Below are 12,944 nucleotides of genomic sequence, written 5' to 3'. Positions count from 1 at the left end.
CCTCTTAAGCTCTATTCTATAAAGGAAGAGTCAGCAAACTCTTCTGTAAAGGGCCAGATAGTATGTTTTTTATATTTTAGGTAAGCTTTTTATATTTTAGGCTTTGCAAACTATTTGGTCTCTGTTGCAACTATTCATTTCTGCATTATAGCAGGAATGCAACCATAAGAATGCACACACACACATAAACATGCATGCATGCACACACCCACACACACACCCCCCCACGTGTACACACATGCATCCACAAGCAGCCTACACAAAGCCACTTAGGTATGCCAGCCCATTCCCTGGCACAAACTTTACACTTGACACGATATATATGTGTACATATCTATTTATTTGAGAATGCCAGTATGGATGGAGTGGAAGCATGTGCCACTGCGGGGAAGCAGGACTGGGGTCCCTACAAATGGAAGACCTTTCAGACATTCTTACCAGGTACCTTTGGGATGTGGTTCTGTACTTTTAACCTGAACAGCAATCGAGCTGATATTTTGGAGACTGTGACTGATCGTAAGGAAGGATGAAGAAGGCACTCCCGCAACAGCTTGATTCTGTCAGAGCTGGGAGTGGGACGGCCTCCCCCACCTTCCCCAGGGAGGAAACACCAACACCCCCAAGCCACCCGGGCAGGTAAGAGGAGCCAGCACAACACAGACAGGAAGGGCCTCTGCATTTTCCATCAAAGGAAGGGTTTGTTCCCAAACGTGTTTTCCTGGGCTTCGCTGAGTTTTGCTCCTAGTAACATAAAATCAAAGCAGGCCGGGCGTAGCGGCTCATGCCTGTAACCCCAGCACTTTGGGAGGCCAAGGCGGGCAGATCACCTGAGGTCAGGAGTTCGAGACCAGCCTGGCCAACATGGTGAAACTCCGTCTCTACTAAAAATACAAAAATTAGCCGGGCGTGGTAGTGCTCACCTGTAATCCCAGCTACTCGGGAGGCTGAGGCAGGAGAATCGCTTGAACCCAGGAGGCAGAGGTTGCAGTGAGCCAAAATCATGCCACTGCACTCCAGCCTGGGCAACAAGAGTGAAACTCTGTCTCAAAAAAAAAAAAAAAAAAAAAAAAGAATAAAATCAAAGAAAACGGCCAGGCGTGGTGGCTCACACCTGTAATCCCAGCACTTTGGGAGGCCGAGCCAGGCAGATCACCTGAGGTCAGGAGTTCGAGACCAGCCTGGCCAACATGGCGAAAGCCCGTCTCTACTAAAAAAAAAATGCAAAAAATTAGCCAGGCATGGTGGCGCGTGCCTGTAATCCCAGCTACTCGGGAAGCTGAGGCAGGAGAATTGCTGGAATCCAGGAGGCAGAGGTTGCAGGGAGCCAAGATTGTGCCACTGCATTCCAGCCTGGGTGAAAAGAGTGAAAGTCTGTCTCAAAATAAATAAATAAATAAGAATAAAATCAAAGAAAACAAGGGCCTATTATGTCCCAGTAGAGACTGACCATCCACACTGTTTAGTAAAGTGAGTTAAAACTTGAAAGTCTGTTAGGAGATTCACCTGGGGACAGTGACGGTTGGATGTACGTCACTCCCCATGTTTCCAAGAATGCTTCCCACAGCTTGTCCAGTGCAGACTGGGGAACATGCTGGGCAGGCACGGACCAGGCCAGGCTGCTGACAGAGCACTGGTGTTCCCTCGGCAGCCCCCCGTGGCAGTGGGGTCTCCTAAGGCCCAGCGTTGACAGTGCTGTCTGCGTGAGGCCCTCACTCCTCCCCGGAAGCGGCAGGACTCTTGAAGACCTCAGCGTCTTCTGGCTTCAGAGACCCTGAAAACTGTCGCAGATGAACTTCCTCAGGCTGAGCAGAGTGCCTATCTCGACCACTTGCCTCTCTTAAAAGCGGGACCAGGGCAAAGTTCTTCCAGTGTCTGCCTGAAACTGAAGTGTAAAACACTATTACTACCTTGGATGCAGCAAAACATTCACTTCTTGGCCTCCCAAGTCTCCAGATAAAAGGAGGTCCAGGCCGGATGTGGTGGCTCACGCCTGTAATCCAGGCACTTTGGGAGGCCAAGGTGGGTGGATCACCTGAGGTCAGGAGTTCAAGACCAGCCTGGCCAACATGGTGAAACCCCATCTCTACTAAAAATACAAAAAAAAAAAAAAAAAAAAAAAAATGGCCGGGCATAGTGGCACATGCCTGTAATCCCGGTACTTGGGAGGCTGAGGCAGGAGAATCACTTGAACCTGGGAGGCACAGGCTGCAGTGAGCCGAGATTGCGCCACTGCACTCCAGCCTGGGCGAAAAGAGCAAAACTGCATCTCAAAAAAAAGAAAGAAAGAAAGAAAAAAAAAGGAGGCCCAGGCATGCAAGTGCTTCCTGAGGCACCTGGATCGGTGCAACGTCCTCCTCCCTCAACTGCTCAAAGAGCCTCATGCACTCTTGCTGTTCCTTAAATTCTCTTCCTCCATCCCACCCCAACTTGCTTGCAGCCTCACGAGAGCCCATCGCCTGCCGCTCTCAGCCTCCATCTCCTCCCTGCCCAAGTGGGAGGGAAAGGAGGTCCCCACAGAGCAACGCCGAGGCCTGTCCTGTGAGTGGCTCAACACCAGGGCAGCTCTGGGTGATGAGCACCAGCCAAAGAGGCAGGATTTGGGGTCCAGGCCCACTGGGTGACAGCCTGGGCGACAGAACAAAACTCCATCTCAAAAAAACAAAAAATTATAAAGGTGCAATCAGGCAGCCTCCAACCATCCCCCATGCCTGCCCCCGTTAACATGGATGTGTATATCCCTGCCACTGGGTCGACGTCTTTATAAATATCACAGTGAATGTGCAGTGCTGTAAACCGCCCACAGTGTCACGCAAACGTAATAAAATCAACTGCCAAGTGAAACAGCAAATCTTGTCAAAGATGTGGGATGTCACTAAATCAACAAGAGTGACATTGAAAAACTACTCAAATCACACGCAACGCTATCTTTCAATAGCTCTCTGGCAAAGTTAGACCAGTTAACAACTGACAAAGAGATCATCAATAAGCATTATTACGGGATGCAGGGATTGCTTCTAACTAAACTCACAGGAAAATCACACGATCGCAAGAGGCCTGTGGAAAAACCGATGGAGCCCTCGAGCAGTTTTCTAAAAATGAGCCTTTGATAAAATAGATTTTCGCTTCCAGCTATAATGGAGTATCTAGTACTGGGCTAGCCATCCTGCTGTCAACGATCACAAAACTAGGCAACATACGTGCAGCAAATGTTTTTCAGAGATAGGACATCAGGCAGTGAAAAACGGCAGTCCCTCAAATAACACCAACTTAGCAGCTAAAGATTTTTTAAAATTAAACATTAAAAAAAGGCCGGGCACGGTGGCTCACACCTGTCATCCCAACACTTTGGGAGACCAAGGTGGGCAGATCGACTGAGGTCAGGAGTTCGAGACCAGCCTGGCCAACATGGTGAAACCCTGTCTCTACCAAAAATATAAAAATTAGTTGGGTGTACACATATACACCATGGAATACTATGCAGCCATAAAAAAATGATGAGTTCATGTCCTTTGTAGGGACATGGATGAAGCTGGAAACCATCATTCTCAGCAAACTATTGCAAGGACAAAAAACCAAACACTGCATGTTCTCACTCATAGGTGGGAATTGAACAGTGAGAACCCATGGACGCAGGAAGGGGAACATCACACTCCGGGGCCTGTTGTGGGGTGGGGGGAGTGGAGAGGGATAGCGTTAGGAGATATACCTAATATAAATGACGAGTTAATGGGTGCAGTACCCCAACATGGCACATGTATACATATGTAACAAACCTGCATGTTGTGCACATGTACCCTAGAACTTCAAGTATAATAATAAAAAAAAAAAAATTAGCCAGGTGTAGTGGCAGGTGCCTGTGGTCCCAGGTACTCAGGAGGCTGAGGTGGGAGGATCACTTGAACCCAGAAGGCAGAGGTTGCAGTGAGCCAAGATCGTGCCACTGCACTCTAGCCTGGGCAACAGAGCAAGACTCCATCTCAAAAATAAAATAAAATAAAAAATAAAAACTGCAATTCCCAAGAGAAGTGAAATTCACAAGGGGAGCCCTGTGAGCTCCCTAACTTTCTGCCTAGGGACAATTTCCCCAACTACAACGCAGGGAGCTGCAGTTGAAGAAGGGCATGGAATTGCCTTTGAGTTAAGAAGAAATCAAGAGCTGGGCAGCGGAAGCAGCTAGAATCTGTGGATCAGAGCACAGGAGAGGAGGAGGAAGGATTTATGGGGGTGGAAGCCCAGAAGTCTTTGGGGCAGATGGGTTCCCCACAAGTCCTTGCTGAGAGCTGAGCTGTGCTAGTTCATGGTGTGACTGCATGAGGGTGACCAGAGAGTGGCTCAGAGTATTTAAAGGGTGTTAAGAAGGTCTCTGGGCCTCTGAGGCCCTCAGTACTACTCAACCTTTAACGTCTCTGTCCCACTTTCATAAAGATAGAAAACAGAATAGGGGCCAAGGGGTTAGGGACCAGGGGACAAGGGGTCAGGGAGAAGGGGACATGGAGTTATTATAAGGGAACAGAGTTTCCGTTTGGGATGATTAAAATGTTCTGGAAAAAGGCCGGGCACGGTGGCTCACGCCTGTCATCCCAAAGTGCTGGGGTGCACACGTGCAGAGTGAGGGACAGGGCTGAGGATGCAGGGCGGGGCTGGGCTGCATCCCCTGGGGCGCTGAGGACAGGTGCCTGGGCTGGAGGCGCTGGCACAGCCACTTGCACGGGCCCAGTGAGCCGTCAGCTGTCAGCTGTGACAGCATGAGTGAGGCACCTGAGGTCAGGAGACCAGCCTGCCCAACATGGTGAAAACCCGTTTCTACTATAAAAATACAAAAATTAGCCAGGCGTTGGTGGCACGCACCTGTAATCCCAGCTACTCGGGAGACTGAGGCAGGAGAATCGCTTGAAACCAGGAGGCGGAGGTTGCAGTGAGCCCAGATCACGCCACTGCACTCCAGCCTGGGCAACAGAGCGAGACTCCATCTCAAAAAAAAAAAAATGTTCTGGAAATAGATAGTGGTGAGAGTTGTACAGTAATGTAAATGTACTTAATGACACTAAACTGTACACTTGAAAAGGATTTAAATGGCAAGTTTTAGGAGATAGATATTTTACCACAATTTTTTACAATTAAATACAAAGTAATTCAAAAACAGTGTTCAGGGTTGTAATTATAACTCAAAATTTGTCCACTATAAACTATGCCTGCTTCATTTTTAAGTAAGTGTCCTCAATTAGACATTTATTTAATGTTTTCTATTAAATGTTTCCCAGTAACTGTTAAACAGCTTTCTTTCTGGTAGTAATTTTCCTCAGGGTTTTTCTATTTGTTCTTTTTTTTTTGAGACAGCGTCTCGTTCTGTTGCCCAGGCTGGAGTGCAGTGGTGAGATCTCAGCTCACTGCAACCCCTGCCTCCCAGGTTCAACCGATTCTCCTGCTTCAGCCTCCCAAGTAGCTGGGATTACAGGTGACTGCCACCATGCCTGGCTAATTTTTGTGTTTTTTTTTTAGCAGAGATGGGGTTTCACCATGTTGGCCAAGCTGGTCTCAAACTCCTGGCCTCAGGCGATCCGCCCATCTCAGCCTCCCAAAGTGCTGGGATGACAGGCATGAGCCACTGTGCCCGGCCTCCTTGGGGTTTTTCTGCTCAAGGCATCCCCTTTCCTCTTCTCACCCTCCCCTCTTCTCCACCTGCCCAGATGTGTCCATGAGCGACAAGTGTTCCCGTCTGCCTGTTTATGTCCCCACAGCCTCACAGAGCTATGACACATGCACACGTGCAGAGTGAGGAACAGGGCTGAGGAGGCAGGGCAGCCCATACAAGGAGGCAGGTGGGGGCTGGGCTGTGTCCCCTGGGGCGCTGAGGACAGGTGCCTGGGCTGGAGGCGCTGGCACAGCCACTTGCATGGGCCCAGTGAGCCGTCAGCTGTGACAGCATGAGTGAGGCACTCGAGTCAGCCCGTGACTACGTGCTCATGGCCGATGTCAGGAGCTGCTACAGCTCCTGGGTCCTGGGGGAATGAGGAGCCCGGCGAGGCGTGGGGAACCTGCAAAGCTCCCACTGCCCAATGTCAGGCCACCAGCCAAGGAGGTGCCAAGCACCGGCCCTCACGCCTCACCTCTGCTTGACCGCAGGGAGAAGCTCAGGGTGCGCTTGACGCCCTCACAGTTGCCCGGGTCTTCGTTGATGATGCCCACGTTGGTGTTCCAGGTGGTCCAGTTCACCTCGTCCACCCTGCAGGGTAAGGGGTTGGGAGAGCCTGAGAGCTGTGCCCAGCTTCCCAGGCCGAGGGCTCTGCCCACAGGCCAAGCCCGAGAAACCCACCCATCGGGATGGAGATGTGGTGGGTTGGGGAGGGCAGAGAGGACTTGATTTTTGGACACCATCCTCAAAGATGTGATCTCTGACCATGCTGTGAGGCCCAGGGATTTTACATATTGGACGCCAGGCTCTGACCCTGCTCACTAGACGACCCCTTCTGGACACCTCGAATTTTCCAGAATTTAGTGTCTGGGCCCCCCCAGCTGAGATCTAAGATGGTCCCCGGTGCATGCCACAGCTGAGCTCAGGACGGCCCCAATCCCTGCAGCTGGCGTTGGGAGAGCCCCCTGTGCTGATGAGCAGCTCCTCATGGAGGCCGAGGCAGGCTCTGTGTCCACAGGGGAGCCCTGAGGCACCCAAGCTCTGATTCAGGTGGAGCCTGGGCGTTACCTGAAGCACCACCTGTAGTCGTCCTTGCCATCAGGAGTGTATCCCACCTGCAGCAGCTTGCCTGAGCGGAAGGCCTTCCTCATGCACTTAAGGAAGCTCTTCTCCGTGTCCAGGATGGTGATGGCTCTCTGCAGGAAGACACCAAGGACAGAGGAGCTGAGGGGCAGAGGGTGCATCCCAGGGCCACCCTGGCTGCCAGCATCCACCTCCCCAGGAGCTCTCCCAGACCCAGATGCCTCCGGGGTGGTTGTCCAGTGCCCTCCACGCTAGCTTTGTTTCTGTAGCCTGGCGGGGGTACACTCTATGCAAGGGGCACAGCCCGGCCAGCCCAGACCTGTCCAGGTGCCACTGGTCCCTGCTGGGCCTGGGCAGGGCAGCCCCAGGAGTGATACGGAGTGTCCCAGACCCTGCCCTGAGGAGCTCACAAGGGGCAACATAGGGTAGGGGCTGAGAGCAGGGCCATGAGTGAGACTGCCTGGGCCAGGTCCTGGCTCTGCCACTTACTAGCCACGTGGCCTTGAGCACAGATACCTAACTTCACTACGCCTCAGTGCCTTTATTCAAAAATGGAACAGTATAGCCAGGCGCCGTGGCTCATGCCTGTAATCTCAGCATTTTGGGAGGCCAAGGCAGGCAGATCACCTGAGGTCAGGAGTTCGAAACCAGCCTGGCCAACATAGTGAAACCCCATCTCTACTAAAAATATAAAAATTAGCTGGGCGTGGTGGTGTGCGCCTGCAATCCCAGCTACTAGGGAGGCTGAGGCAGAAGAATTGCTTGAACCCAGGAGGCAGAGGTTGCAGTGAGCCAAGATCGCGCCAATGCACTCCCGCCTGGGCGACAAGAGCGAAACTCCATCTCAGAAAAAAAAAAAAAAAGGGAACAGTCATAGAATCCACTTCACAGGACAGTTGTGAGGATTAAATGAGATCAGGTGAGACAGACACTTAGTACAGTCCCTATCACAGAGAAAGTGCTTCTTCATAAGAACAAAACTTACTATTAGTATTTGGGGATGCAGATGTGGCCCACAGGGCTCAGGAATGCAGTTGTCAGGGCCCTGCCTCACGGTAGCTGCTCCCCCGAGTCTGGCCTCTGGTGCCCACCTTACACCAGGCTCCTCTGAGGTGGACGCCCTGTGGGGCTGAGCCCTCCCCCTTCTTCCCTCCAGGACCACCCGGACCACAGCCAAGCACGGTGTCTATAAACCCCGGCTGAGCTCCTCTGCCCCTGAGCAGGTGCTGGGCCGGGGAACTTGCTGGAAGTCCACTGAGGGAGGTGCTGAGGCTGGATCCCCGGGCCTGGCCGGGCTTTCTGCTCCCTCCTCAAATCCTGCAGGGCTCATGTGCCCAGCTGGGTAAGGCAGCGGGTAGAGAGGCCCATACCCTCCTGGCCACACACTGCCCCCACCCACCCACCCACCAACCCACCTGCAGCTTCCAGATGTTCTTGCTCTCCTGTGCGATCTTGTTGACAGTCTCACCCATGAGGGCGATGAGCATGTTGAGCAGGAGGATGTAGGTGAGAATTACGTAGGCCAGCAGCAGGATGATGAAGACAGCCTTGAAGTCGTAGTTCTCGGTGAACTCCAGGTCGCCCATGCCGATGGTGAACTTGAACAGCTCCAGGCAGGTGGAGTACAGGCTGTTGTAGGAGCTATCGGGTGGCCTGCAGCCAGGCCCCCGCCACCTGTGCGACGTGGACTCAGACGGCAGGGAGTCGTTCTTCCCGTCTTCGATCAGCGTCACCACCGCTACAGGGCACGGGGAGGGCGGGGTGCCACTGGATAGAAGCCAATATCCCAAGTCCCCTGACATACACCCTCCTGCTCAGCCTCAAATAACTTTGTGAGAAGTTATTTTTAAAGCACCCCTTCTTTAAAACTATCAAAAATTTTTCATAGTATATTTTTAAGAACTTTATCATCATCTGCTAGAAAAATAAATAAATATATAAATCTCTACGTGCAATGTGAATACAGCCACCTTTGTGCAGTGCACAACCTGCTTAACCGTACATGTCGGCTCTGGCTCCACACCTGCTTTGTCTATCACACCCTGTTGGCCTGCATCCCTCAGAGGTCCATTTTGCTCCATGAGCACTGAGCAGCTCAGAGCAAAATGACCTCTCCCCATGTGCTGCCTGCTTCTATGGGAAGTGTGGCCCAGAGCCTGAGAGCCTCTGCAGCAGCTGTGCATCGCGGTTGCTGCCTATCAGTATCCACTAACCCCCTGGCCTCGTCCCTTCTTGTACCTACTGAAATGCAGGGCCTTCAGACCCAGGTGCCAGAGCCCACACCTATTAGGTCTCTCCTAGTCACAAGCGCCCATCCCTCCCAGCCAGAGATTCCAACGCAAGTGGCAGGGTGGGGACAGGGAGGGTGCACCACGTGAACCATGTAACTGTGGGACTCGGATGAGCATCAAAGCAGGGTCCAGTGCTCAAAAAACGATGTGGAGGCCGGGCATGGTGGCTCACGCCTGTAATCCCAGCACTTTGGGAGGCTGAGGCAGGTGGATCACCTGAGGTCAGGAGTTTTGAGACCAGCCTGGCCAACATGGTGAAACCCCGTCTCTACTAAAAATACAAAACATTAGCCGGGCGTGGTGGCAGGTGCCTGTAGTCCCAGCTACTGGGGAGGCTGAGGCAGGACAATGGTGCGAACTCTGGGAGGCGGAGGTTGCAGATCGCGCCACTGCACTCCAGCCTGAGCAACAGAGCGAGACTCTATCTTAAAAAAAAAAAAAAAGATGTGGACATGTCAAAAGAGCACAGGAGCCAGCTGGAAGAGACTCCAGTGCCTAATCTCAGACAATTTGAGTATAAAATAAAAGAGGATAGTAAGGATTATAACTCATTTAACAAAGTGAGAATCCATGAAAACACAAGACTCCATGAGGCCATTCTGATACAAATAAATACATAGAAATGGGGAATGGTTAGCTCTTCTCTATAATAGAATGCCAGGTAATAAATGCAGAAGCAATGATGGAGTTAGAAGATCAACTTCTCCGGGCACAGTGGCTCACGCCTGTAACCCAGCACTTCAGGAGGCCAAGGCAGGCGGATCACCTGAGGTCAGGAGTTCGAGACCAGCCTGAGCAACATGGTGAAACCCCATCTGTACTAAAAATATAAAAATTAGCCGGGTGTGATGATGGGCAGCTGTAATCCCAGCTACCCAGAAGGCTGAGGCAGGAGAATTGCTTGAACCTGGGAGGCGGAGGTTGTAGTGAGCAGAGATGGCACCACTGCATGCCAGCCTGGGCGACAGACAGAGACTCCTTCTCAAAAAAAAAAAAAAAAAAAAAAAAAAATCATCATTTGGCCACCATCATAGGATGAAGTGATTCAGGTAAGACTCATCAACGGATGCTAAAACTCCTGGGTGAAAGCCTGATGAGAAACAGGCTAGTCACATAGTTTCAAAGCATCTCCTTGAAAAGTATCCATTACAAAGGTAAATATAGTAGCTTTATAGTGGAAAAGTCTGGCAGATCCACCAAAACCAAGTCATCAAAGCTAACGTCACCAGAAGTGAGACAGACATCACGTGACTCCCAATAAAACACACAGCAGAAGACACACATCGCTTCTTGATATTCTGGCCAAAAATGCATGCCCGGCTATAATCATGAGGAAACATCAGACACACCCAAATTGAGAAACATTGTCAAAACCACTGGCCTCTACTCATTACAAATTCTGAGGTCGCAAATGACAAGGGATGACACAGGAACTGCCCTGGATTAAAGGAGACTCAGGCCAGGTGCGGTGGCTCACACCTGTCATCCTAGCACTTTGGGAGGCTGAGGCGGGTGGATCACAAGGTCAGGAGTTTGCAACCAGCCTGGGCAACATGGTGAAACCCCATCTCTACTAAAATACAAAAAGTTAGCCGGGCATGGCGGTGTGCACCTGTAGTCCCAGCTACACGGGAGGCTGAGGTAGGAGAATTGCTTGAACCCGGGAGGTGGAGGTTGCAGTGAGCCGAGGTCGTGCCACTGCACTCCAGCCTTGGCGACAGAGCGAGACTCCATCTCAAAAAAAAAAAAAAAAGTTGAAAAAACAGCTGAGCCAAAATGCTGTGCGACAGCCACAGCACTTCCAGCCTGGAAAATTCTTAAAGCATTTTATATAACACGTGGCCAAGTCCTGGGGCTCATTCCAGTGTGTCCTCTGTCCACCCTCTCAGTCACCTGCCCACCCGGTGCCTTCTCATTCAGCTCCTGGCAGAGTCTTCAGAAGGCTCAGCCAAGCCGGACCCCTGCCCTCCCCCAACCCTGACCAAGCTCATTACCTGTGGAAAACCCAAACAAGAAGACGACGTAGACGAACATGAAACGGCACAGGTCTCTCAGGATCATCTGCAGGAGACAGCGGGCTCGTCAGAGCCGAGGCCAGGCCCGGGAGGAGCTGAGAGAAGAGCTGGGCCGCATCGGCCTGGGGATGCATCTTGAGAATGTGCAGGACGGTTTGCTTTGCTGGTTCTCAGCTCAGGGGTCATGAGGGAGTCACCCACCCTTCCCCCATGGCCTTTGCTCTGGTCTGGAGATGGAGGCCTGGTGTGCAGAGGGGTCAGGTTTCAGGGGACCCCCCTACACACACCTGGGTCAGGGCAAGATTGCTTGATTCTTGGAAAATGGGCTGGGGGCTAAACCAGCCCCTTCCCAGGCACGACAGACAGGATGGGTGGAGTTCTTGGGTCAGCCTCTCACACGCCGACGAGGTAAGCGGGCTCTGAGGAGATCCACTGGGGCCCAGGGCACCCACCTTCTCTATCATGACGGCGTAGATGCCCATCTGCTGGAAACCGCGGGTGTAGTAGAGCATGTTGGTCCAGCCCAAGGCCAGGGAGAACACCATGGAAGCCACGTACTCCTTGCGGTGGCTGAAGTATAGCACCACGGTGGCCAGCATGAACAGTGACTGCAGAAAGCTGAGGGTGGAGGGGCAGAAAGCACCGTCTATGGACACCCGGGAGGCCTGGCACCCCCAGAACAAAAGGCCACAGGCTGCTCAGAGGCCCAGACTGCAGGCCGCGATAGGAGCTAGGGTTGGGCTGTCCTGACTCCTTCAGCCCAGGCGTTCTCCGTGGAAGCAGCATCGTCCCCAAGGAGCAGAAACTGGCTTGATGAGGAGCTGTGCAAAATCTCACTCTCTTTATGTAGAAAGCACAGATATAAATACAGTACATAAAGGCCAGGCGCAGTAGCTCACGCCTTTAATCCCAGCTCTTTGGGAGGCCGAGGCACACAGAGCACAAGGTCAGTAGTTCGAGGCCAGCCTGACCAACATAGTGAAGTCCCACCTCTACTAAAAATAAAAATAAAAAAATTAGCCAGGCCTGGTGGTGCACGCCTGTAATCCCAGCTACTCAGGAGGCTGAGGCAGGAGAATCGCTTGCACCCAGGAGGCGGAGGTTGCAGTGAGCCCAGATCATGCCACTGCACTCCAGCCTGGGAGACAGAGCGAGACTCTGTCTCAAATAAATAAATAAATAAATAAATAAATAAATAAATAAGTACATAAAAGGATATATAGTGGCCAGGCGTGGTGGCTCACACCTGTAATCCCAGCACTTTGGGAGGCAGATCACTTGAAGTCAGGAGTTCAAGACCAGCCTGGCCAACACAGTGAAACCCCGTCTCTACTAAAAATACAAAAATTAGCTGGACAAGGTGCACCCCTCTAATCCCAGCTACTGGGGACGCTGAGGCAGGAGAATCGCAATGCTGTGTAGAACACTGCTTCTCTTAGGCAGGTAAATCAGTATGTGCTAAACCTACAGACCTTGCCTCTTGAGTTTGCCTTTTGGGACTAAAGTATGGGTATCTCAAAATTGGGGGAAAACAGGGGAAAAGAACCCATTCGACCGAAAAGATGCCTGCACTCCTATGTTTATCAAAGCACCATTCACAATAGCAAAGCATGGAATCGATCCAGGTGCCCATCAATGGTAGACTGGATAATCAAAATGTGGTACGTATATACCACGGAATACTATGCAGCCGTAAAAAAGAATGAAATCATGTCCTTCGCAGCAACATGGATGCAGCTGGAGGCCATTATCCTAAGCAAATTAACACAGAAACAGAAAACCAAATCCCACATGTTCTCGCTTATAAGTGGAGCGAAACATTGGGTACCCACAAGCACAAAGACGGGAACAATAAACACTTAGGATTCCAAAAGTGGGGCAGCCGGGAGAGGGACAAGGGTTGAAAAACTACCTATCAGGTAC

General features: G+C 51.6%; 1 protein-coding gene across 5 annotated transcripts in view; it reads right to left on the bottom strand.

Moving 5' to 3' along the window:
• LOC129470483 (transient receptor potential cation channel subfamily V member 1) overlaps nucleotides 1–12,944 on the bottom strand; it is an 85,155-nt gene that overhangs the window by 54,096 nt on the left and 18,115 nt on the right. For 3 of the 5 annotated variants that reach the window (XM_063629652.1, XM_063629651.1, XM_063629653.1), the window contains 6 exons: nucleotides 11,474–11,639; nucleotides 11,001–11,067; nucleotides 8,131–8,453; nucleotides 6,701–6,828; nucleotides 6,108–6,223; nucleotides 320–1,882 (listed from right to left, as the gene is read on the bottom strand). The exons of the other annotated variants lie outside the window; for them this stretch is intronic. In XM_063629652.1, coding sequence (XP_063485722.1) covers nucleotides 1,710–1,882; nucleotides 6,108–6,223; nucleotides 6,701–6,828; nucleotides 8,131–8,453; nucleotides 11,001–11,067; nucleotides 11,474–11,639 — 973 coding nt within the window. In that variant the 3' untranslated portion in view covers nucleotides 320–1,709. Of the gene's footprint in view, nucleotides 1–319; nucleotides 1,883–6,107; nucleotides 6,224–6,700; nucleotides 6,829–8,130; nucleotides 8,454–11,000; nucleotides 11,068–11,473; nucleotides 11,640–12,944 lie in introns of those variants that run through there. 5 annotated transcript variants of the gene reach the window in all.

The sequence above is a fragment of the Symphalangus syndactylus genome, chromosome 20 (genome assembly GCF_028878055.3).
Source record: "Symphalangus syndactylus isolate Jambi chromosome 20, NHGRI_mSymSyn1-v2.1_pri, whole genome shotgun sequence".
Classification (NCBI taxonomy): domain Eukaryota; kingdom Metazoa; phylum Chordata; class Mammalia; order Primates; family Hylobatidae; genus Symphalangus; species Symphalangus syndactylus.
The sequence above is the reverse complement of the archived record's forward strand: the minus strand, read 5'-3'. Positions and strand labels throughout refer to the sequence as shown.